Below are 27,311 nucleotides of genomic sequence, written 5' to 3' on the forward strand. Positions count from 1 at the left end.
CACTCTGCAAAAATGAGTCTTAAGTCGCCAGAGTTACTTTGGAGTAAAAAGTGTTTTAGAATAATTTTGCCCAGTGTAAATCAATAGCAACCCACGGCATTTGTCACCATGGAGTATCCACTTTCATCAGGATGCCAAACTGAGTGATACATCAAAACAAAAAACTCAATTTGCTCTTTCTAGTACAAATGAGAACTCAATAATTGACTCTGGCGACTTAAGAGTCATTTTTATAGAGTGGGTCACATATCTTCTGAATGTTTACAAAACAAGAAGAAATGTGCACACAACATGTACTGATTACTGCATGCAATTTATTAAAGAAAAGTATCTCGTACTGTAAGTACATGTAGGACATTTTTCTTTGAGGTACAAATTGAGGAAAGGAATTATACTGATAAGAAACAACGTAATCAAAGTTTGATGAACTTTTCTGTAGCACAGTACTTAATTTATTGATTCGAATCTCAAATTTTATGTTCAAAAAGTGCCTGTAATAAAACTTTCCCACATCTACAGAATGTGCAAGCTGTGTGTACAAAACCACTGAGGTTTTGGGAGAAGGCTACTATGCACTCTATTGTAACTATGGATGCTGCAGCATCCTGGATTTTATGGATCATAATGAGCCAAATTGGTATTCTGAAAAGGAACCAGTAAGGTCATGTATGGGATCCAACATCATACCAGCTTGAACGTGTTCAGTGCAGGTGATTCGGCATATGGTCACACTGATAGGGCTGATCTCATGCGCATGTGTTAATGAGGTAGGAACAATGGATGTCATAAAAAATCTGGACTCTCAATGCTCTCATACCAACTGAAGCCCCAGCAGCCATCTGACCGTGCCAAATACATGTACAAAGGTGATCACAGGCACGCATTCTATTGTAACTTGTTACCGGTACCATGAACAAGTCTTTTAACAATGACGAGCACGCTTTTGTATTCCCTTTGTATTTGGCACAGTAAGATGGCTGCTGGTGGCTTCAATGATCTATGTCAGCTGCGAGTCATTAATTTAACATGGTCATCAGGGCCCAATTTCATGGCGCTGTATTCCGCGCTTATGATCTCCATTCTGCACTTACCTCGCCAGCAGAAAAATTCTTTGCTCACCTTTTAAACACAGAATCCTTAGTTACGAGATGTACACATGCACGCACAAGCCCAAATTCCTTGCTTACCTGGAAATACATTCGCGGTAAGCACAGAATTTTCTGCTACGGTAGGCGCCAATTTTTCGAAATTGGGCCCTGATGGCAAAAGTGGAAGGGAAAGAAGCATTACAATTTGCAGGTTAATTTCCATTTAAAATACATGTATTTGCAATTTGCAAAAAAACTGGTGGCAAACAAAAGCAGTGGTCAGTCAGTCACTGTACACTGCTGTCAGTACTGGGTACACAAAATGAGAGTCTGTTTGAGACACTTGATGGAAGAGAACATATATACCGGTCCCATGTGACCAGTCCACTGTTGGTTGCGTCGCAATTGAGCCATTTGCGAGTTAAATTTGAATAAAATCTGGTGCACTGAGTTATCTGATTGCACATAAACAAGACGATTTGAATTCCTCAGACTAAAGACACTGTTGCTATACCTCATGATTCGAGGCAAGCTTTTGCATAGCGACCACCATCTCTGGAATGGACTGCTTAACTCGCAAAAGGCTTATTGAGCTAATGTGTGCGTGCTGAATGCTCAAAATGATGTAAACAACAGTGGACCAGTCACATGGGACCAGTAGTTGTATATTTGCCCCCACCACCTGTCTCAAAAAGTCTCCCATTACATTGCCTTGACTAGACTGTGTCCAAAAGTTCTGGCTATGGCTTGTAGGACCATGCAGCTACAGGAAGTGGATAGAGCCCAAGCCAAATCTTTTGGACATTACTGTACAGTCATTTGCAAATGTTTAAGACCACCTGGAATTTTAGTGGTATTTCTGTCACTAGGCCTACTTGACATGTTCTTAGAGTGGTGCATAATATCAGTGTAGTGCTAAATACCCATTTGAATGAAATTTTTGGCAAAGGCAGGTCTTGTATGACATTTTGTCTGTAAGGCAGCATGGGTAAAAAAAAGCCAGTCTAAGTAATCTGAAATAAAGGAGGGCGCACTACATATTAGACTGTTAACATTTCCAATTATGGAAATGTAGTCAAATACATGTAGCTGTGTAACCAAGATACTTAAGGTTACACATTGAAAATAAACATAAGTTGACATGATTGATTGGTTTAAGTTTGGTTTTCCTTCAAGCTATTGCATTTTGTATGGGTGGTCCTAATCGTTTGCAAATGACTTTAGTTTGAGGTATTTAGTACCAAGATGTGGAGAGATTATTTTCAAAATGTGATACATGTACATGTATTTGAAAAATACAAAGTTTTTTCCATGATGATAAAACATTAAAGAATAATGACAATATAATGAGCGTACATGTACCAAGACTTCATTTTTGCTGTCTTAATTGTCTGAAATGGAATATGGGCATCCAGGAGGGTGGGATAATGAAAAGTGATACAATGGCACTGATCACATTCTAAAAACAAACTCTTCATGTAGCAGAAACAGCACTCTATTAGAAACAGTACATTTGATAAACATCCTTTACATTTTTCAAGCTTTTCTTGGCAAATGAGGGCGCTGTCAGCTGTTCAAATTATGAACCTCAACTTTTCTCCCTGCAAATATTTTGTGGGAAAACTCAATACCAGCCTACCGTTATGTACCTGAAGAACAATAGATCACAAAAGAAAGGAACTTTTAAGGCAACAAGACCTTCCAACGATTCTGACAAATTTTAGTGCAGAAATACTCTCAGCTATAACCGTGAGGTTTCTCTCTGGAATGCCATCACACTTCTCATGAATACACAATTATATTCGCATATTAAAGAATCAGTTTTCTAATGGCAAAATGGAAATTGAAAACAAGGCTAAAATACTAACCACAAAGGAGCCGTTACAAAGAACACAGCCCCCAAAAATATATTGCATGGCCCTTTACATGTAACTCAAATGTGAAGATAAAGATGTACATGGAATTGCTTGATAATTTTTTATCCAATTCTTAAGCCATTGCTGGCAGGTTTTGGCAGATTTTGGCACTATTGATAGGAAGATACGGCCTGTTCGCCGTTACTTTTAATATTATCTTGTGCTTGTATCAAAGTCAATTCCCTTTGACAATTACATTTGAGAGAGGAAAAAAACAGAAGAAAAAGTGTCCTGTTTGTGTACCTTGGTAATTTTGAGAATTTACAGGGGTAACTGGCAAGGGAATCAAGGTGTACACAGGCAATGGTACACAGGAGGGGTGTGGTCGCACACACTTTAGGGGGAGGAGAAGGAAAGAGGAATTGCAACACTTATACACACTGCAGGTTGTGTGCATTTCAAAGTTTCAAATGGGGCACTGTACTTGAGGAAGGGGAGGGGAATACACCTTCACTGGTAGGGGGAAGCCCACCCTCACTCCCCCTTACATTTGCATTCGTCCCAAACACCTGGGTATATTGAAGTTATCTTTTGTGTGGATATATAAAGTTTGGGTTGAAGGGGTCACACCTAGGTGAGATGAACATGACAAAAATTGCTATGGTGTTTGGTGAATTGGGAGAGAAATGACTTCCTGGACAGCCAAGAAATATTTCCCCGATAATGGAAAGCACTTCCATTCACGGTAGGTGCTACATGTATTTTGGGAAATATTGAATTTCTCTAAAATCAGGCATGCGAATTTCCCTCAGATCAGCTGATTTCCTTGTTTATCACTTCACACTCGTGCCATTGGAAATTGAAAAACACTGTACAAATCCTCGCAACAATTGGAATTTCCTCATTTTTGTCAAAGTCCAAGTTGCATGCCTGTAGATAATGCAAATGAATACATGTATATGCCATACCCACCAGCTGGTGTTAAATCCAGTTTCTTTTAATAGGTGTAGGTGTTTTCTGTCTGCACTGTCCAGTCTACAGGTATGCATATACATATATGTACATGTACAATTGGAGGGCTGGATCTGTACCACAAGTCACATACAAAACTTCTCTGCTTGAAATGTGACAAATGCATTTGAGAGATCATACCCGTGCACATCACAAAAAAAGAAAGTATCCACTTTTTTCCTGGGAACCCTGCATGTAATTCGGAGAATTCAACAGAAAATAGTGACGTGCGACTGAACCCGCATGTCATTTTGCACCGTTTGACATCTCACTTGTTTCTTACAGCATATGTACCACTAACAGTCACAAGGCAGTGACCATCTGAATGCAAACGGACACAGATTCCATTGTTGCACTTAACCCTTTAACCCAGTCAAAGACTGGGTACTGTACTCCTTATTGTATCACCACAACCACAGAAGTTGAAGGCGCCAACTCATAAATAAGGCCAGGGACTTAATGTTCGTTTAAAGGGGGGGAGGAGGGTTTGCAATACATGTATGAACAATCAAAATGAAGAGTCACTAAAAGCACTCGTTCATTTTGCCCCCCTGGGTTCAAGTGCTGACATGCCAACGGCACAGAGCAACACTGGTTCTATACCCCCGTGGTTACAATGCTTTGCATCAAGAGCAGCAAAATGTTAGAACAAGGTGTAATTATGTTCTTGTAACTCTACAAAGAGGGACATTTTGTTCATGTCAAAAGAAGCCAAAAATATCACTATGCTAGTTTTGATGCATACATACTTTGACAGCTGCGAAGCTTACCAACTGAAATGAGTTTTCCCCATAAAGTTGAGTCATATTATTAGCAAGATTGGGAACTTACAATTATACTTCCAAAGTTAACATTGTCTGGGCTAACAACTTCAAATACAGGTAAAGTTGAGTTTAAATTTATATTAAAAAAGTATGACTCAAAAAGGCACAAAGGTCATTTGCCATTACTATTTACATGGAAGTTGAATGTTTCTGGATTCAATGTCTACTTCTTTACACAGTTTTGTTGCATTAGACAATATGTGGCACTCATTATAATGGGCACTGACTACAATCCACTGAGAAATTTCACGTTGTGACATGTGCTTCCACAACAATGTGCACACCTGCTAGCCAGTCACATGACTTCACATCATGTACATACATGTAGGTTTGTACATGTACAACATGCTGGCATCCTGAAGTCTTGAAAAAACAAATCGTTTGCATGTGGTCAGTACTGATGATGTCCCATGTACGTACCATACATGTACGTTATTGAATTTAAAAGGTAAGGTACATGAAGCTTGCCAAACTCATCTTGTATTCAGTTCCACTTGCTTCTTGTGCATGGTCCACACCATAGTTTGGCCCATACCTGTCGCAGAAATGACCCTGTAACCTTTCGCCTCCAACCTGTCCAGGACCACCCTGGGTAGCAGGTCCGTCCTCCATTCTTTGCTGTATTAAACAGACACGAAAATACATGGGAGACATAGGCTGGTACATGTAGGTTTGATATCCGTCCTATCTACAATCACACCTGGACCATTGGTTTCATACAATCATGGGTGAAAAAAGTTTCACCTTTTTGTGTTGCTGAGGAAAGAGTGCCCACTAAAAAAGTTTCTCAAATGCCTTTAAATGGATTATCCATATAGGTAATAAATTGTGGCCCGTTACACACAATTTTTGTCTTAAAATTTGTATAACTTTCTGAATCGCTCTGTTTCACAACTGGATTTCCTTCACTGAAAAGTTAGATTCAAAAGTTAGACTCCTTTTAAATAAGGCCATGTGGTGGGATCTGTCTATACATGTACACCGGAATGTGCTTTCTGCATACCGTATTTATTCCCACAGTCCTATCACAGTCACGGGGGAGGGGGGGAACATTCTGCTGTGGACACACAGACATTTACGCAGACCATAGAGCACTGAAGCATGACACCATTTGAATCAGAATGTGTCATGCAAATGAATGGTTCTTACACTAATGCCTGCTACCCACATGTGTCATTGTGCACGTGGCACATTAACTTCAGTACTCTATAGTGCTGATCTTCTTCACAAATTAGGCCCAAACAAGGACTTTATTGTCTCAAAATATCTATCCAATTTAATACACAGTACTTTCTCAAAATACACACACAGAATGTATAAAGTGCAGAATACATTTAAGCGTGAACATAATAAGTGTGTGCACATCAGCGGTACTGATGCCCACAGAGTATACATGTGAATACAAATTCAGACCTGCCAACCAAGGCGTACTCCTTCCTGAAGGTATTTAAATGAGCCTTCAGTTCATTTCAATTTTTAATCTCTTGTGCAGTAATGCCTGACCTCAGGAAGGAGTACGGCTTGTTGGTAGGTCTGCAAATTATGCATGTACTGTATCTTCAACAATACAAAATAACACTGTTTGCTCCACATAATGTACATGTACACCAAGTGAAATTTTGTCAAGAATGAAGGCTGCTTTAACTGTTTCAAAGCATGATTCTGTTAATATTTCTGTTTCCTATGAATGCAAAACAAAACATGTATACCATTGTACACCGTATATTTACCACTTAAACCCTAACTTTCTTTTCCCACAAACCTTCAGACAAAGCCTGGTGTACAAAATACATACAAATATTGTGTGTGGGCGAGGGAAACATGTATCCATCTGGCTTACATGTACATGTACATGTATGTATTATGTCATGCATTGCATTTCTCTTAGTAGGCCAAAATACTATGATGACCAGCATCAATCATGGGCACAGAATGGACCAAAACATAAATGCAAGTATAGTAGCAAAGGCAACTTTCTTCTGGAAAGAGAAGCGTTAGGCCTTAAGGTTTCTCACATGTACATGTGGTACATATACATGTAATTTACAGGCACCTGCATTACATGTATGTACATGTATGTTCTACTGGTGATGTGACTCAGGGGGGTTAACATTCAGCCATGTACAAGTTACAAATAATGCTGAAAATCTAGCTACATGTACCAGTACCAATGACACCATTTACACAAAAATCAGTGTGGAAAATGTTATGGTATACATGTAGCTGTGCTGTTTAGGCACCGACTTTTGCACAAAAAGGTATCTTTTCTTCATTTTACATTAAAATAAGGGAGCACAGTAGTCTTCACTGTATCATTTACAAATGTGTGCTTTCCAAAGTCCAGTCAAGAATGAAGGTTATAAAGATATTCTGAAGTGTTATGCACTGAAAAATATACTGAATAATGCTATATGAAACAAAGAACAAAACAGGAAGAAAGTTAAGGATGAGGAAAACTTGCCAAAAAAAAACCAAGAAAAGATAAAAACTAGCCAGTAATGCTGTAAAGATGACTCGTGCTTTAATACAAAACTAAAATACACTGGATGTTGATATTATCTACATGGTACCCAAGACATGGGATTGACACTTGTGAAGTTGATATCTCAACCCTTGGGGCAAAGTGTCAATCTTTTAGCTGGCAGACAGGGGTGGGGCTAAAACTCACTGCTTTGTATCCAATGTGCCAGTGATTAAGGTTTGTGTGACAAACCTCCCCACCCTGGGGCTTCAAAAATGTGACTAAATGCTGGGATACAGGTAAATTCCAGTGCTTTACTTGAGATCTCTTAAGACCACCATAGGACCCCACAAGACCCTCACAAGATCAACACAGAACCTCCATTCTGAATGCAAGTCACAAGCCATTCAAATGAACTGCAACAAAATCATATTCCTTGGTAACTGTTTACCCTATTTTATAACATGGACTTGTGCCTGGTCATGTGACTAGTCTTCTATCTGGTCTTGTGTTTGATCTTGTGAATGGTCATATGAGGCTCTGAACTACAGCACCAAACACTTTTGTCAGGCAGTGAGGGGATGAGGCAAAAGTGATAAGTGTACATGATTATCCCCTGAAAAGCCCATCCCTAGCTAGTGCTGTCTGCAAGTAAGAGGACACACCCACCCACTGTCAGATGGGGACAAGTACCCCTTTAGAATACTGGCTTATATATATTGGATGAAAAACAGCATCTGTAATCTTTGAATTTATACAAAGCTCAAATGAAAAGTGCAGTTGAAGTGGGTTGATTTCCACCATGCCCCACAGAATGGCCTTTCATTGTTCTGTTTATGCTTTTCAGGCATAGCTCCCAAAACTAATTTTCAAATGAAAAAGCTCATGTTTGTTTCAGCATTACCCAACATCGAATGGTACACCAAACACCAAGACTGATGTATAAGAAGAAACAAAAGAGGACTTTGACATACAATGTACCATTTGTGACTGCAAAATGAGTCCTTCATGAAATAATACTTACTCAGATCCCTGGAAAGTATTACTACTGCACGTGACCCACATTCATGTACATGTAACCACCATCACATCTCTGTTAGGTATGTATACAGGTGTGTATAATTACCACAAGAAAGTACTTCAACAGTGAAAGTTTCAGTGACTCATGGAAATCAAGCCATGATCAAACTAGTCCTTAGACTAGTTCCTCACCTCCAACTGATCAATGAGCAATTCCTAAAACTGTACAAATCATTCAGTAGGCAGGAATTTTAATATTTGCCCACAGTATAAATTAAAAACTATTCCTCTGGAAGACAAAATAGTGTATTCTGAGTTGTTTTTATTAAGGGATATACAGGAAGTTTTCTTTGAACTATAGAGCCTTCTCAGGGGGCAGCCATCCTGTTTTTCTACCTCTGAAATATACATGTATGTAAAGTTGTAATACTTTTCTCATCTCAGAGGCAAGACAAAAATGGACGCACCATGATGAAGGTGATAACCTCTTTATAACAATGATGTGCATGTATATATTATAAAATACATTATTTAATTGCTTTACTAATGCACTCAAAATTACAGGTAAACATCATCTGCACAGCAAGCCAAAACAGCAGCAAAACGTACATCTTGGAGGTATCTTTATGTCATTCAAATAATGTACAAGTGTATCATGGAAGGTTTGCCCGGACCTGTACAGCAGTACGGTGAGGACTTTTATTCAAAGATGCCTGCTACACATACATGTACATGTAAGGTCTATACCAGTCTAACAGGATGGAAAACATATGAAGTACTGTACATGTTTACATGAGGAATATACACACATTCATATAAACTTTGGAGAAAACTATGTGCCCAACAAATGTGTATACCGGTAACTGTAAGATCCTCAGGAATGTTAATGATGCAGTAAGCATGATGGCACATCATTGACCTTATGTTGACCCCTCATCCTGGGATGGTCCATTGTCCAATGGCAACGGCTTATGCAGAGTCCAGACCATGGTCTGCCCAGTTCCTGATTGGCTGATGACCTTGTAGCCCCGCCTCTCCAGCTTGTTCAGGACCATTCGGGGCTTGTCTGTGGTACAGTATTCATGGCTGTGGGTGTGACAGAGAAACCATAGAACTGACCATGAAAATGTGAAACATATGTTAATTTGTATACATGTACAGTTATTTAAGGGCCACTCCCAAATTAAACATTCTTAAACTTTAAATTTCTGTTCAGATTCTGCGGACCTAACCCTCCCCAAAATTTCCAATGGTAAAAATTGATTTGCAATTCAATACAACCACAGGTAATGGTGGCAGTGGTCAACCTTCACAATTCATGTACCCATACAAGTACATGTACCATTACATTGTTCACAAAGGCACAAGGAAAAACAACAGTAAAAAGTATAATGAGTTTTTCTTTCTTTTTTTTTTTACTGAAAACTTGATATTCAATCATTTCACAAGATCCACCCACTTTTTGCACAAAAATCTAAATTTGGCAACATTAATAATTTTGAATGGCCTCTTGGGAAGCGTGCAATGATGCAAATGCAAGATTGGCTGTCTACAGTAGTTGCCTTTTTTTGAAGAAAAAAAATTGTACTGAATCAGAATTTAGCAACTTACTGGTACATGTACATTATGTACAATGTACATTTATAATGTATGTACCTGACAATGTTTTAAGTGTTTTATTACGTGTACATGTGAAATCATGCATTACAAACAGCTGTTTAAGTACTGAAATAGGGTAAAAACACAACAACACATACATGTACATGTATGCACATGTACCAGTATGGTACAGTATATGTGCAAGTACATACATGTAGATGTACATGTACTGTAGATGTAATTCCTGTTCATGAACCAGCCCTACTTACAGGTAACTTACAGCAAACAACGACAAAACTACATGTAAGCTCTTGAAAGACAATCCATTAATGTACAGTTTAAAAAGAAGATAAGGGTAATTTCAGAAATTACGGGTCCATTTTTTGTGTCCCTGTCACATCTGACACACGATTTTGTAAGTTCAGAATACATTTTCTAATTTCCAGGAGTGATGGATTAATGCAAATTACCGGTACCTGCCAAACAAATAATAATACTTTGAAATTAATTCTGCTGATATTACCATGTCAAATAAACAAAGGTCAGATGCAACAGTGGCACAAAATGTCACACTATTGGACCCCTCGTTTTTTGGAATTACCCATACGGTATATCAACTTGATGTACAGTACTTGCTTAGGCCTGTGTATGAGCGTTTAGGGCTCTGGTGATCTGGTCAGACCATATTATTGGAGCACAGTTTCTGCTACAAGTCCACACGTGGAGGGGAGCCACAGTGTGGTACTTTTTAACTGCTTCATACAAATATTTGTGCATTTTATACTTTCCTTCAATCTTTAAAAACAATGTCACATCCTTTGGGGGGTTACATGTAGGTGCATTGGAAAGTATTTTTAACTATTTATAAGTGCCCATGCCTTTCCAGATAACAAAGGGAGCACGTTGCTGTGATGCCAATAAGGGTAGACCCTGCAGAATTGTTTTTTTCTGTTCAAATTGTGAATCTCAAATTTGTTCACTGGAAACATTTTTGATGATGGGTTGCACGTTGGCTTACTGCAATGAACTTAATGAATCAATAAAGAAAAGGAAAAGTTAAAATGGCAAAATATCCAAAAGTCTAAATTTGTCTTTGTTTTTTCCCCCAGAGATCGGTGCGGTTCCACATTGAGGCTTCTTCCCTGGAATGACATCACAGTTTTGCTCATGAATATGCAAATATGCCTCAAGTGTTTACCTCAAGTTGCTTGTATCGTATTTCATCCTGTTTGTAAGGTTGCTCATTCACTCATATCCAAGGGCACTGGCGCAACGTCTCATTTCTTCAAGAGGCATTATGTAACTTCTTCAAGCCCTCGCGGGATGCCATTTGGCAACACTGCGCATACATGTACTTGTAGTGTACAAGCGTGCATTTAAGGTACAGAACAGCACTTTGTCACGCCTGTGCTTCCTTCACAAAAGTTAGACATCCCGCACCGAATGTAGACATTTGCTCTTCACAGCACCCCTAGAGCAGAGGGTATGAGCAAATGTCCTAATTTCTCAGGTGTGAAAGTTGGTAGGAGAGCGCATTCAATGACACAATACAGGTACCTAAAAACATGTACACTGTAGATCGGTGTCAATATTGGGCAACAGTAAATTATAAACTGTACAGACATGCAGACCGGTACCTACATGTAAATGCATGCATACAAGTACTAGTGCTCGTACATGCGCACGTGTGAAGTACAGTGTACATAGGTTACAGGTGTGATACCCTGCAGGCATGGACATGTACACAATTTCCTCTTTACATAGATACATGTACATGTATAATGCCTCGTTTGTAATCATTTTTTTTTCAGCTTTGTACCCGCGCACACACCTACACGAACCTGTACACATACATGTACATGCGTATGTAATTCATCTGTATATGTACGTACATGTACATGTAGAAGAACTGGTTTTTCTTTATTTCCAGCAGCACTTTGTCTTTTGCTGCTGCAGATACTATTCATGTACTGGTATTTGCTTACTGGTAGGCCTACTCAAATTAATTCACTTTTAATTTGAGGATTACGTTGAATGGTTCGCATATTACATGTATGTACTGTACATGTACATGCACAGTTATGTTTACGTGTGCCCAGTCATTCATTATTGTGCTGCCTTATTGTAGCATTCTCTGATCATAAAATTTTGATAAATGCTGCACTGGGGGTCTACCGTACTCGTACATCGTTATCAAGACTATGGATGTACATAAATTATAAATGCAAATATTATGCATACAGGTTGCTGCACCAAATCATGTCTTCCACCTCTTGTTCTTGGGAAGCACATTGCATAATTTATAAACGTGTCAAAGAACATCATCCAAGTTAATGCCAGCATACCGGTATGTGCACTGTGCATGTACACTTACAAGTTGTTCCCAAACTGTTTGGTGAGTGTAGCCCCCAGGTAGTGCATCAGCTCCGGATCCGACTGCTCATCTCCACAAATGGTGGGACCACATTCCTGACAGCAAACAAGGATTGGAACGAAGTGGCAGTTAAACAGTGCATACGTGTATGTATGTGCATCAAGGGCAAATGTAAAAAACAAATAAAAATGGACATTTCTATAATGCGCCAGTATCCGCTAAATACTGTAATCAAAAGCAACACAAAAATATCAAACTACGTGTAAACAAAAATAATCCCTTCCCACTAGAAACATTTTTTTTATACATAACTTTCAAAATTTCTGTATTTTGAAGCAAAAGTTAGTTGTATTATTATGGGTTTAGATGGAGCCCCGACTGGCTTTTAACCTTTTCTTAAATAACAACGCAAACTTAAACAAGCATGTTTCTTTAATAGCAAACCAAGTGGTAACAAGATTAAAGAAACATTAAAGCTACTTCAGCGGTGGTTAGTTTCTCTTGTTTAAAATATTTTATCAGCATCGCAGCTGTTACTAGTACATGTAGGTCCAGAAAGGCTTTGCACTGGTACTGGTATATATGCATACTATATTTCATTTTCAGAGTTGACCATTAGCCAAAGGAACAATTCTGCTTTCTGTCACGTACAGGTACAGTATGTAAATTGGTTCAGGCAATAAAACAAATTACAGTAAGACCTGCATAAAAAAAAGGCAAATGGGCGGAGTGGAAATGAAGATGTAAGATGAGTTATTGCTATGTTGGTAATCAGGATGAAGTGGCTGAGGGTGAATTGGGTGAAGGCCAAGTGGATGATGGTGGCAATTAGGAGTAAGTAAAAAAGCCCACACCTGCTTGTACATGTCCATGTACCTGTACATGTGTTCTACAGTCTGCATCTGCTCAAGCCTGGCCAGCTGCTACTACCCGCTGCTACATGTAGCTGGTAGATGTACAAACCATGCTAATCTGCTTACAGTAACAGCAGACCAATTAAGTTCTGGTTGCAATGCCCTTTCACTATATGTGTTTCATCTAGCACCAAAAAAACCCCACAAAATGAAGGCCCTTTTGCTTTCAATATTTCAATTCTGAAACAGGGTTACAGGCAATTGTGTCCTTAACCATTTTACACCTTTCTGACGAAACTGCACAACCACGGGGCCATTTCTTGCTTCAATTTTTATTAAAAAAAGAAAATGTAACACTTTTTTTTTGGTACCATTTTCTCATATTCCAATTCTTGGCACAAAAAATGAAAATGAGGGCAAGCACCGTACATTTTCTGAATGGGCCAACTGGCCGTTTGGTCACTCCTTGTGGACAGTGTACCGTATAACAGACATGATAAGCTGTGCACTGCTCATGGTAATGGTACTGGCCTTCCAGACTGTGTCCTGGTACATGTACATGTATGCCCGGTAAGCAGGTAAGGATGGACAGGAGTGGTACCATTTATTGATACGTACATGTACACTCTCAAATTCCATAAACAGACCCCGCTTAACACCCTGTGCATAAACCCTAGATGCAACTGGTCTGAAAAATTCATACTGTCATTGCTAAATTGGATTCTTTAGGACATTTTATTGCTTTCAGATGGCTAGGTGACTGCAGGGAATGTGTTTGTAGCGCTGTATGCAAGGAGGAATTCTTTCCAGGGTATCAATTGTTTCAACATTTTTATTACAATTATGAAGTATTACTGGTAGGCCAAACCAAGGATTCCTCAAAAGTGATAGGCACCGTACACGGAGCTCAAGGAGACAATGGGAAGAAGTTACAGTGTCGGTGGTGCTGGGAAACTTCCTGAGGAATATTTTGGGTAAAATTACCCAATCCACATGTGAACTGGGATTCAAACCCAGGCTGCAGGGGTGAACATGGTGGTGAGTTCGGAAAGAACCGCACCAACACGGAAGAGCACGTTAGGGACTGCCTGGAATATTTCCAAACTACCCGCTACTTGAAAATATAACCCTGAAATCCCTGGTTATGTGAGAAGGCCTACAAGGTGGAAATCTCCATGAAAACAGTGGGACATCTTGCCCTCGTAGCCAGCTAGGAGGTGGATCATACAACAGTACAGGGTGGCAGGGTACCGTATTTGTAATTGAGCTAAAGACTGAAATATCGAAAAGGAAACAAGACACTAAGCAAAAGGGCGGGAAGCTAGACTTCGATGTACGTACACAGACACATATGGGATATTTGACTGGTTATGACTGATACATGTAGATGTAGGACAACAGTGTCAAGAGTGTGTCTTTACATAGGAGGGTTAATAGCCATCAGAAAGCAAATCACGTCCAGAAAAGATCAATTTTGGAGGGAAGATACAAAGTTTTTTACTGAGAAAACACTTACAATTTTCAGACCAGTCTCACAGGATTTGTGTACACATGGTACATCTACATGTATGGTGTAAAGTGGCGTCCGAATATCATGGAACTCCTTCCCAACATGCTCAAAGGGCATTGTGGGTTTTTTTTTCAAACAACTGGATGGTCCAGTTGTAGGAATCAAGCAGGTACCTCCATGCAGGTACTACATCATACATGGACGTACATGTACAACCGACATGAATGTATACACGTACATGTACAGTTACATGCACACCTCCCCCACGGTACCTCTTCGGACGCTACGTGTGTGAAAAAAACTGCCTGTCTAGTACTACTGCCACTAATCTCTGCATTGTACTTCTAGTTCTTTAGGCATGGTAGGCTAATCGTAAAACATACATGTAACAAACTTACAAGCCTTATTTGGGTGCTCACAAACACGTACGGCATGGCTAGTCAGTTCATTGACATGAATTAGGTAAACGAAACTCCAAAGGCCCTCTGCGCTGACTGCATGCTTGTGACGAGATGGCACGATACAATTCAGTGGTTTGTAACCTATTCATCAGCCTATAAACAACAAATGCGTAACCAAAAAGGGAACCTGACTATCGCCGATGATATTAGTACATTGTGCTACAAGACGTCCCGTGTGTCGACCGTACATGTACATGTACCTGTGATGTTTTGACAGGTAGTATCAGCATAGTACTCAGCTTCCTGTTTTCTTTCAGAAACTATGTTTTCCAATCTGCATTTCAAAGAGATCTTGCCCGCTCTTGGGGTGGGTATTGCAGTGGGCGTTAGTGGAGCCGTTATGTCCTACCGGCTTCGCTCACAAACCACCCTGACGTCTGTGGGTGCGAGATTGGACAAGCTGGCGGAGGCCATAGCGGGGCTCCAGAGAGAGTGGCGGGAAGTACGAGAGACCCTTAAGGCGCAGGGGGGAACGCTCAAGAGGACCAACTCAGGCTTCATCTCAGTACACGCCAGCAGTGGGGACGAGGATGATGATTTCTTTGAAGAAGCCTACGAAGGGTAAATGATGAAATTAGTCAAATTAATTAGAAAAAAAAAAATAAACAGATCATCCAGACCAGGCATGGCCTGCCTGCATCATGTGCATGGCCTGAGCATGCTGTGATGACCGGCCGTGCCAGCAGTTCTGTTTCACAACATTATTTACCATGGCTACCATGCCGGTCAGTCAAATGCCATCTGTCACGTGTCTGTGATCTTGCCATCAGCAGTACCTTGACATGCTGAAGAGGTCAGAACCAAAGATCGTATAGCACCTCGAAGCGGCGCAAGATGGACATAAAACGTTGTAATTGCATGTCCGCCTTTTGAGCAAGCGATACGACTGCGTAATGCACATTAATGCAAAGGCGCAGGCGCGTGCAAAGGTGGCAGGCACGTGCACCTGGTGAGCCTGCGCGTAAGCATTACCGTAAACTACGCTGGCGTATCGCTTGCTCAAATGGCGCCAATGGTAATTACACCCTTTGGGCAGAGTAATCCATCTTGTACCTTCGGCGCTATACGATCTTTGGTCAGAACTCAATCTAGTACAGTAGGCCTACTGATACTTGCATTAGAAGTATTTAAATAGAGGTGTTTAAAATCCTGCATGGTCTGGAAGGTACTGGAGATTTTTCACAAGAAACCTTAATTGAATGAGAGGTCACAGCTACAAATTGTACAAGCATGGCAAGCCAGCCAGTTAAAAAGGGTTTGAATTGCAAGAAGATCTTTATTAGTATATGAGACATGTCAAACCACCTGACTATGGAGCTGATAATAGTCAGACTGGGGTTATTGAGCAGAACAGTCTCCCAGACCAAGTGGTAGAGGACAAATCAATCAACCTGTTCAAAAATTAGCTTGATTCCTACTGGAGTAAAAAGATATCAGTTATTATAAGGTCCAGAAGGCTTGAACCTATTCTACTCCCAGTACAGTTCTGTAAGTGTACATGTACATTTTAATTAGTTACCTTTCTTTTTTGTGCATCCGGCATACATGTATATCTTAAGAGATTGTTGTGAAAAGTAAAGTCAGTAAACTGGCCTGCAACATGGCAGTCTTGCAATCCCTCTATATGTATTGTACATGTATGTACATATACATATGCGTGTGTCCATGTATAACAGTGTGTCACTGTATTGTGTACTACATGTACATGTAGGTTCACCACACCTCCTGAAGCTCTACTGTACAAGGATGCTGAGGAGTCCGTGGAATTTGAAGGGGAAACCAACCTGGAGCTAGTGGCATTCCTGAGGGAGATTGACAAGTTATTCCTGGGCACAGACGAGGAACAAGAAACTGCACTCAGCAGATTACTGGCCAGAAGGTTACAGGTGCGTGCGCTTCTCCCAAACCCAGTGTCATCCACTCTGTGCTTTCACCTATGCTTTCACCATTTCCTACTGAGCGATAAAAGTGCTATGATGCTTAGATAAGTCTGCTTAGTATGTCAGGGTCTTCATACCTGATGTAGACATTTTTAAATTGATCTCTACAGGACAGAACTACCCAAATCAAACTAACTATTCAAAATGTTTTCAGGGACCAACAAATTTCAAACGTCTTTAAGGTACATGTAACTTTGAGTCCTTTTGGGAGTGGAGCCGTGCCCTCCCTTTTCTGCCCCCCATCCCTGGGGATCTGCCAGTGTCACTAGAGCCAGATGTAATCAGAGGCTTTATTTCATATTTCTAAGCAAGAGGTTATGGCATTTGTTTGCAGTATACTCACAATGTCCACTTCATGTGGCGGCTGGCCAAAGCGCACTTATTGGCATCAGATGTAGCTACAAAGAATGGTGATGACACCAGCAAAAAGAAGCTGATATTTGAAGGTAAGCCACCCTAGGAATTTTCCCCACACTGTCAACTATTTTCTCCCAGATTTTCTTACTTGAAGCAAAGTGGCTTGACTTGAGTCCCGGCTTGAAGTCCAAACTAAACTCAGCCTCAAGACTTATATGTACATACATGTACACGTTGTATGTCTCAAACCTGAATTTGAAACTCTTGAAATGCAAAATGTTTAAATTTTAAATAATTAACCATTATGGCATTGACAAATACCTCCATATTCCCAGTCAATTCTTTGTGTTTGTTGGTTTGAGGGCTCATGCTAAGCCTGGTCTTGAACCTAGTTATTGCTAGTTCGTGCCTGGCACACACTTCAAGCCAGCTTTTTGCTACATCATAATCATCATGGGGTTTTGTCTCCTCAGTTGTTTATTAGACCATTGAGATTCGCGGCTTCTGAGCCACGCATGGAGCTCCTCTTTCTTGAAGAGCATACGCAGAATGTGCATTTTATCCATGCCAACATCATGTGCCAGAGACTTCCACAGGTCTCCTGCAAACTTGTGCTCGGATGAGGTAAAGAGCCACTGTTTTGCTCACTGGAGTTGGGCGTATGCACCACATGTACATGTATGTGCAATGTATTTGATGTGTTGTTTGAGGCAGGACTCACTGATATGTGTTGTTTTGCAGATTTTCAGGATCTTGTTGGCATTGTACTTGTAAGTGAACCTCTCCTCGCCATCCTCATCGACCTTCTTGTAGGGTCCACCTTTGACAAGCTTCCTGCAGAAATTGACCCACAGGCTATCGAGTCTATCCCATTCGACTGCTCTCAGGTGGTCGGTTTGAATGGTGTAGATGAGCTGGCTTCCAACCATCGCCTCCAGGATCCGGAGTCGCCTTAACACACAAATTGATCTCGTGATCTGTCATGACGCTCTCAATCTACCCATGTTGACCATGTGGAACCAATCTGCTGGTTGATATACTGGGGCGTTTTCGGGTCATCTGAAAGCTTGTGACCAAGATATTTGAATGATCAGACATTTCCCTTGTCCACCCCTCCGACTGATATCAGGCTTTTGCTTGTTTTCGTCTCCTCCATTGGTAACATGAACCACATCAAGCCAAAAAGAAGTGCAGAAACATACATACCCGATAGTACATCATACATTTAACAGGTTGATGGGTTAGGGTTTCAACTGGAGTATACACACTTCAATTTAGACCTCACTTGTTCGTTACTCTCCATTTCCATTCTTTCTTATTCTGTTTTTACCACTCCATCTTCACTTTATGTGACTAAATGTCTTTTTCTATGGATTATATTTCCATTTCAGGTAAAGACTACGCATTCACTGCTATTTCCATTGACGAGACTAATGCCGACGCTCACAAGTGGTACAGCCTCCTGATCGGTCTAGCCACAGATTACGTCTCCAACCAAGAGAAGATCAAACTGGGATATGACTTCAAGGTATTGAACCTGTCGCTGCCGTACATTTGATACTTAAGTGTTGTGCATGACCTGATGTTGGAGCCGTAGAAATGGTACATCTAGTTATTGTGTGGCTTGGGGTCAAATGATCTGTCATCTTGACATCAACGCAGTGAGTCGGTAGCTTATCTGGATTTTAAATCGAGGACAACAAAGTGGTGATTTTTCCTGATTTAATACGATTTGGTTTTTTTATCCATAGAAAAACTTTCCCCCTCCCAAGCAATGTGCTGCAGCACCGTTTTAAAAGTATTGGCACTTTCAGTTCCCCTAAACCTTACACGTAGCACTGGCAGATGCAGCAAAGTCAAATAAGATGTAAACGTCTGGTGCATTTAGCTGCATCGGGCAATCAATAGCAGCCGAACAAATTGCTCATACTGAGACAGTAGGAGCTGGTCCCACAGACTTCACGGTCGCGTGGCATTTGGGGAGAGTTGACCATTTTGATCTTGTTTGGCAGGGTTTCTAGCCAAACTACCCTGGATGTTTTGGGTAAACAAAAAAATGAATGATTAATTGGACCTGCCCCATTCACCACTGAAGGGATGCTTCTGAAAATTGCTCATGGAGGAAAAAAATCTTGTTTCCTACCAATGATGTCAAGGACTTGAGCATGTGAAATTTGAAATCACTAAGTACATGTCAGAATTTTTCAATATTTGCTCAATCAGTTTACCTGTATACCAAAACGTTGACTATGTAGTAATACAGTCGCAAGTGGATATCACAATTGATGTGTGATCCTGCAAAATGCCAGAATTTAGAATGATGTAGTGTGATGATTCAGACTACTTCAAACCCCAGCACCGATATTTCCTTTTAGCATGTAAAGTAAGTTTGCATACATCTTTCAGCATGGCTTGACCTGAACAGTTGCTTCGCCCAAATGTAATGCTTTGATCTTTCTTCACGTAGGAACATATGTTGAAGGCATTAGAGTTGCGTCCTGGAGATCCCTATCTGTACAACTATTACGGCAGGTACATTTATGAGGTGAGAGGATAGTCATGTAAAAGGTACCAGAGGCGTATGTAGGCTAGTCTTAAAAGACACCATAACAGGGGTCCCTAGGAAATGAAAAAGGTATAAGTCCTAAAAGCAGAATCCTGGTGGTATTGTTACTTAGATTTATCTCTTGTTGTTTCTCTCCATATTACATACAAACTGTGCTCAACTATTTTAATAGAGTGAATTTTATCAGAGTTTTAAGTGGGGGCTGCTTGTTAACATGTTTTAGGATTAATTTTGTTTGGGCTGCTTTGGCTCTTTCCATTTGTCATGCCAGGTTCTCTGCGTAATTTCGGTGAATTTTACTGATAAGTTTCTTGTGTCCGGTACTGTAATTTTTATATTTCGTTCAATGTAATTTAAAAAAAAATCATTTATAATTTCAATTTATTGTAAAAATTGGCTCAATTTAACCTTTGGCTACAAGTCCAGTTTCAAATGAACCAATAATTCAATTTATATTCAGTCCAATTATGACAGTCACTCCGTGTGAAAATGTTATCATGTGGCCTAGGCATGTTATCAAAGGCTGGTAACGGCAGAAAGAACTTGATCATACTGGCATGTTTTGCCTGACTATTGTTTAAAATCAAATCCTAATTTCGCACACATGTTTCTTTGACTTCTTTTCTTCCTGTTATCTCACCCCTGATTGTCAACTGAGTCAGGAGTCACTTAAACATTTCTGGTGACAGGAAAAAGTAGATTGTAGCAATCCGGTCCCTTTACATTGATCGATGCTTGATTTGCCTCCCCGCAACCCAAGATTGCCACGATGAGTTGGATTTTGAGAAAAGCAGCTGCAGCCATCTACGGTGAACCACCATCAGGAACGATAGACGAGGCCCTGGAAAACTTTCTGAAGGCAGAGGAATTACAGCCCGAATTCTTCAGCACAAATGCACTCTATGTGGGAAAGGTGGGGAGTGCATTTCTAACAATGATATCATGATGAGGTGCCATATAACACGAGGCCAAGCTGAGTAGAATGGAACATGCAATCTGTCACGGAAGGAAATTATTCTTTTCATTGCAGCAGCCGATTTCAAAAAAGTTTACGCAATGGCATTACGTCACTTATGCCACATTTTACTGAAGCAAATTAAGAGCAATATTGTGAATTTTACGCACTGTTTAAGTCTGTGACTTATGCAAAAAATGATGGCATAACTTACGCAGTCATTTTAGGTGGTTAAATTGCACCAAACAAAGCTGAAGTGAATGATACGACTAGCTCTTCGTGTTCAGTTAAGCCTCATCATAGTTGAACTTAACTAGGCTTATATTGAGTAATCTACAACTTTGTTTTCGAGAGTAATGAAAAACCTGTTTGGCTGTGAGAGAACTGCAAGATTTTTTTTCGACGAAGAGAAAGCCAGAAACTTTTTCTAAATGGTGGGCGGAGGTAATGCAATGATGTTTGATGACTGTTGTGATATTGGAAAGTAACAGCCATACTAAAAGCCATTATTCTCTTCATCCAAAAATTAAATATTAAAACATGGCACAGCTAAGTAACCTTTTGTGAATCGAATGTAAGTATATTGCGCAGCTATAACACAGATTTGTGGCGCAAGGCTTTGTTCAAAGTTTGTTTCGTGAAATCGACTGCTGGAATGTGAAGCATTCATTGCTTGTCTGAAATTAGATAGCCTTTGTGTACAATTTACAGTTTCACTGAAGACTGTGCCTACCGTGCCCCAGAGAGCCCTGATTGTGCCTATCGCCCATATGGCAAATAGGGGATGAAGCCACTGGCTTCCATATGCTTGTGTTTTATTTGCAGGCGTAGCAAATGAATTCATGCCTCCTGGTGACCCAGGTGCTCTCCGGGTGACCTTGTGGCCAGGCATTGCAACACCCCGTGGGTTGTGCGCCAAGCCTGCCAGAAATCAGATAATAGACCTGGTCCCAACCTTGTGTTTTCAGGCTAGGACCACGTCTTTGTTGCAAATAAACTGATAAAGGTGAATTCTGATGAGATAAGGAGCCGAAACTGTGTTTTTGGACAGAGCCTTGCTTTCAGGGAGACACGTCATTTTCTCTTGTTCATCTATCCTTTGTGTGACACAGTGTTACCTTCAGAAGCGAGACACCAAGAATGCCGTGGAGTGGTTCCAGAAAGCAATACGTATTCCTGGGAGCTCAGCTGACGTAAGTGGCTTGCCTGCTAACAGTATTGGGGATTCAAAGCACATAATGTGTCACCAAGTGCTTTGGTTCAGTCATGCGACTTACACGTGAACTCTGCAATGAGCTAGTTCTATCCTTCAAAAAGGCAAGGTCCTGGGAGATCAAAGCACAGTGTATGGCCGCACTGATAAAGAGCCCGTGCACACATATTGCTGTTTCTGAATGGCCTTGGAACACCCAACTTGCTCATTGCATTCCTATGTGCACACATTATCCCGCAGTTCATTATCCGTCATTGTTAATGAGTGGCATTACACAAATCAGAAATCTTGTAAATTAGAGAAAAATGCCCAAAAATCGGCCTTTAATCATTCTTTACCAAAAGATGCAAAAACTGTCTGTTAGCTGTTGCCAGTGCAAAACCAGTATCGTTCAGCAGTGTCTATTTAGGGACATTGCCTTTTTCCCATCATGCACTGTGGCAAAAGCATGTAATAGATTCTTTTAGATGAGACCATCGAACAGAGAGGAATTACCTTGGATTGAAGAAACTAGTGTAACGTTCTGTTAGTGCTGGCTTAGTACGAAGCTAGGCCACATGGGCTTTTCATTCATAAGGATTATTTTTTATTTACCATTGTGAGCTTTATGTCTGTGCAAACTTCTTCCTTTCCAGGAACTGAAATCCAAAGAAGAGGCTCAACTCTACCTTAGGAAGTACACGTAAAAGAGAGACAAGAAACTACAGCATTACCCAGTAGAAAATGACGAGCGATGAAATCACAATCGGTTCCAGTAATGTCAGTCTGACTCCCTGATGAGTACCAAAACTTCAGTTGCCCATCAACGTAAGATAAATGGTAATCACTTGGACAGCAACACTAATGTCTGCAGTTTGTGTGGGCAATATCTATATTTGGTTAGAGTTGGGTCGAGGAAGCAGATGTTCAGGTAGAATTCCTTTTATCAACTTGGTTTGGAGGCATGGTGTCCAACCTAACATCCGTGACCGTATCCGCTCTGAGCAGAGGCACTCCTCATGGGTTGAAAAGAGCCATGGTAGTCGGGGGTGTTCATTTTGTTGGTAGCGATGAGACTGCAACACTTGTGTTTCATAGTCATCAGTGAACCGGTGATGCGCAGTTTCTACCAAAGGAGCCTCCATTGCTAGGAAACTTGCGCCCTCTCTTGATCCAGCTCAGAACCCATAGTCGCCAGGTCCTTTGTTTCGCCACTTAATGTGAAAACCAATGAGACTTGACAGCAAGTGGCAAAACTAGGGACCTGGCGACAATGTTATTTATACAGTTGAAGAAAACAATTGTAGTCCTGATTTCATGTTTTTTTTATGTTGAAAAGTTTTTTTCATGGGTAAGGTAAAAGACACTTTTTAATGTCTGAGAAATTTGCCAAAAATACAAAACTGAAGTATGTATGTGTTTGTGTTCTTTTTGCAGAAGTCTGTCTTTGTTTTATGATGAAAAGATATCCCATTGGTTTTTTAGTGAAAAATTTGTAAATAAATGATGTTACTTGTCTACGTCATATTTTATCACTGTATCATCAGCAATATCAGATAGGGTCAAGTACAGTATTTGATGGTGAGTAGAAGAGGACTCCATTATTTCATTCTGTTGCCTGTGCTGTAGATTTCTTCCGATTATGATTCAGAAATTAAAAAGCCTTTTCATATTGACTTTTTAAAAAAACTAGGTATTAAGTTCAGCATTTTGCCAGTCAAACACAATACCTTCTGTTGGTCTCTTCTCTAAAGATTGAATGTAATATCGTGCAATGTATGTTATCCAAAGACACTAGATTATGTTTCAGACTTGTAATTTAATATGCTCTGACGTGTTGATAGAATCCTGATGTGGTTGAGGGGCATCAAGTATGTTTATATTTTAAGGGGTCATTAACAAAAGTGAGCGGTAAAGAAAAGTGGCTAAGGAAAACGATTTTTTTGCAGAGGTGTACATTTTACACTAGGCAGAAGCCCATCAGTGTGCGGTGGATTAGGTCACTGACTTTTCATACTAATAGCACCCCGCAGGAAGAATTACAGACACGACGAGGAAGGCTTCAACTATGCTATTCTCTGAATTTCCAGTGAGGTGATGTCTTGTTGGGGCATCTCATTGGAAACTCCCCTATTCCAAATTTTTTTTGTCGGTGCTGAAAGTCCTTTTCCACTCACTGCGTGAGTGAGCCCGTTTAAATATTAACTCACATCACAGCAGTCAACAAGTTTGATTTGTATATCGGTATGCCAGAGAATGGCAAAAAGATCAAAGCTGTGACTTATCCCTCCATGAATGAATCAGCACCCTGCAAGCTTTGATTAGTGTCGGCTTTCCTTACAGAAATAGAAGGTTGGGAAACTGCTACTGCACAGCATATCTGATGTAGAGCACCACAGCAATAAATATCGCATTAAATATTAAACACTCGACACGTGACCATGCTGGACCAATGAAACGACTTGTTTCAGAGGCACGTAGCAGTCTGCATTGAATATCCTGTATCATGCCAATACACGGATAGCCACAGTTATTCCGCTTACATAGTCTGCGCCAAAACGAACTGTTTTACCAAATTGTTAAGACCATTGTAAATATTTGTGCTGTATGATACATGTACATGCATGAGGCTCTAGATGAAAGTCTGCACGTGCGGACGTTTGTGTACATTTGTAAATGACAGTATTTGTACTTTTGCAATTTGTAAATGTAGTTTAATGATTAAAAAAAGACACTTAAAGTATTCAATGAACAATTCCTAAGTGATACATTTGATACAGTGCGCTTCGCAGCTGGTGAAATCTTCAACTGAAATCAATACCATGAAAATGCGACTTCACGATGTGACTTGCTCTGTGAAAATGAGACAGAGGTCGCCAGGGCTACTTTGGAGTGATCTCGTACCGTGTAAATCAGCAGGAACCCGCATCAGTTTTCACCCACATCATGTCCATTTGTATCAAGATGCCAAACTGAGTGATGGACCAAAACAAAGGGCTGAGTTTGCTCTTCCCAATACAAGGTAGTGCCCAAAGGGATCTGGCAACCGATGACTCATTTTGGTGGATTGAGCCTCTAATAAGTCTCTGTATTGGTATTTGCATGAGCAAATGTATATCATGTGTAATGACTGGAAAAAACTTCAATCCTCCTCCGTTATACCATGGTTTGCACTGCAGTCTTCCATCACCATAGTAGTGAGATTCCCATGTCCTTAATAACATAATTACCAAGGTTTATATAATACATGTAATGATAATCAATAAATGGGTCATTTGTACGAACACTTGACTGAGGTCAACTCCTTCAGAGAGTCTTGAGGTGAAAGTATCTTGAGTGTGCACGAATGCATCTAGATTTGGAAGTAAACTATCAACCAGTCCGTGGGTTTCGCTTGTGCCTGTATGTGCACTTCACTGCTCATTTTTCAGATTGAGAATGGAAAAGTAAATGTACACATAAACATGTGGTTCAGGATCCATGTTGAGACACACTGGTCATGCTTGCAGGACAAGGATATGCATAAAACGGCTCTTTAAATAATCTGGATCTGTCTCTCTACAAACACCTGATAAGGCTTTGCCATACCTGGGGTAAATGCAGTCCAGCTTGACAAACAATTATCATTGATTATGTAGTATAATGTAGCACATCAATCACTGTACCCCGATTTGGACCATGGCCAGCAAGTGTGCATTTTCAAACTCTAAATTCAGCTGACTGAACTGAACGAAAATGGCATGTTCATGGCCTGTGCTAATTCTCCCTCTGAAAACCACGATTGGAACAGTGGCTTTAAGTTAACAATGTCGCTGTTGCTCTAATAGTGTTATAACTTGTGTATGCTAATTAAAAAGTCAGTTGCCAAAGGATGTTTAATGCTGTGGTCCCAAAGTAAGATAACAAGAGCTGTGTTAGGAGTAGCCTAACAGTGTGTGCCAACACGTTGCACACTAAGCTTCCTTGCCCGTTATTTCAACTACACATTGAAACATTTGTAATACCAGTATTGGAAACTACAGAAGCAGTAGGTGTACATGTACATGAACTTGTGTGTATTTTTTATTTTTCAAAAGTATTCAGAGAAAATTATGAATATACTAGAAACTCTCTTTCATTCAGTGAAAATGCCAATATAACTACTAGCTTTGCTTGCAGTTTGCTCTGGGGAGAAAAAAACCTATGCAAATTAGAGAGAGCATATTTTCTGCTAAAACTTTAGCCAAATGTTAAAATTGTACAAATTTAATGCCTCCATGGCCATGGTACTTTTCAACTATTCATCATAATCTTATTTATGTAAGTGCTGCAATTTAATAATTGCATTCATCAAGACTGCCTAAAAGTTGTCTATTTTAATGCTCTAACAAATACATGTACAAGTCATATTGCCAACATTGACCACATCTCTCTAAAAATCTCAGTCTTTCAGTGGAGTCATTGCGAACTGAATTTTTCAATATTCAATTGCAAGTTTTTTTGGGGGGGAAGGTTGGTGTTAGTTCAGTATGGGAACACGCTGTTCTGAATGCTTTATGAAGTGTATAAAAATGTTGATAAATTTGGAATTGTATTTAAATGAAATTATTCTTCGATGTACTTTTGATTAAAATTCTACGTTATTTCAGACAGATGGCATTTCGTCTTATGTTCCATCATTTCATCAGATGCCCTTCCCTTAATTACAGGGGAGAGATTTCTCAGAATTTTTCCTGATTTCAGGATTTTTTTTTATCAGATTCTAAAAAATCGTGAGATAACCACCAAGGTGTTTCTACGTGTAAAATCTGATATAGTAAACAAGAAATGGACCAGATGAAATATCACAGACCCTATGTTGCCGTGGGACCCTCAAAACCTCTGGTAATTATTTTGTGGATGTGGTATTTTCCTCCAATCTTATCCCTGTAATTGTTCTTGGTCAAAGATGTTGCGATCTGGTTGGTTATGCATGCACCTGTCCACACTTCTGCATCCACTTCCATCCAACATACAGAGTGTCCAATTCATGATGGTCCTGGTCAAATATGGAAGCATCCACATCTTTTTTTTCTGTTCACGCCAAGATACGAATTCTGAACGTAGACTGTGCCATTCAGAGAAAATGAGTGCAACCCTCTCCCTGTGTTCATGGTGAATAAACCCTTGTGCATGCCAAACAATGCATGTAGCCGTTATTTCCAAGAGTTGACAAAAAATTGGAGAGCATGTTTTCCTTAGAGCTGCTCTGTAAAGTTAGTGGT

The 27,311-nt window shown here is 40.1% G+C and overlaps 2 protein-coding genes across 5 annotated transcripts; one reads left to right on the forward strand and one right to left on the reverse strand.

Annotated features, from left to right (window-relative positions):
• Positions 1–348: 348 nt before the first annotated feature.
• LOC110984955 (GTP cyclohydrolase 1 feedback regulatory protein-like) lies at positions 349–15,394 on the reverse strand. 4 transcript variants are annotated; one of them, XM_022245621.2, is made up of 3 exons: positions 14,996–15,161; positions 12,234–12,328; positions 349–5,397 (listed from the first exon to the last, which is right to left on the reverse strand). In XM_022245621.2, exons 1-3 carry the CDS (start codon positions 15,029–15,031, stop codon positions 5,253–5,255), a joined length of 276 nt encoding a protein of 91 aa, XP_022101313.1. In that variant the 5' UTR covers positions 15,032–15,161; the 3' UTR covers positions 349–5,252. The 4 variants fall into 4 exon arrangements, with proteins under 4 accessions (XP_022101313.1, XP_086999383.1, XP_022101312.1 ...); XM_087143257.1 differs by lacking the exon at positions 14,996–15,161 and adding an exon at positions 15,259–15,394 and having other exon boundaries at positions 2,579–5,397; XM_022245620.2 differs by lacking the exons at positions 349–5,397; positions 14,996–15,161 and adding exons at positions 6,000–9,346; positions 15,259–15,394.
• Positions 15,321–26,706, forward strand: LOC110984954 (regulator of microtubule dynamics protein 1-like). Its single transcript, XM_022245618.2, has 8 exons — positions 15,321–15,619; positions 16,770–16,944; positions 17,333–17,444; positions 18,747–18,883; positions 19,823–19,900; positions 20,682–20,834; positions 21,989–22,069; positions 22,725–26,706. Exons 1-8 carry the CDS (start codon positions 15,321–15,323, stop codon positions 22,773–22,775), a joined length of 1,086 nt encoding a protein of 361 aa, XP_022101310.1. The 3' UTR covers positions 22,776–26,706.
• The last annotated feature ends 605 nt before the right edge of the window (positions 26,707–27,311 follow it).

The sequence above is a fragment of the Acanthaster planci genome, linkage group LG01 (assembly GCF_054643075.1).
Source record: "Acanthaster planci isolate LZ-2023a linkage group LG01, COTS_SCS, whole genome shotgun sequence".
Lineage (NCBI taxonomy): Eukaryota > Metazoa > Echinodermata > Asteroidea > Valvatida > Acanthasteridae > Acanthaster > Acanthaster planci.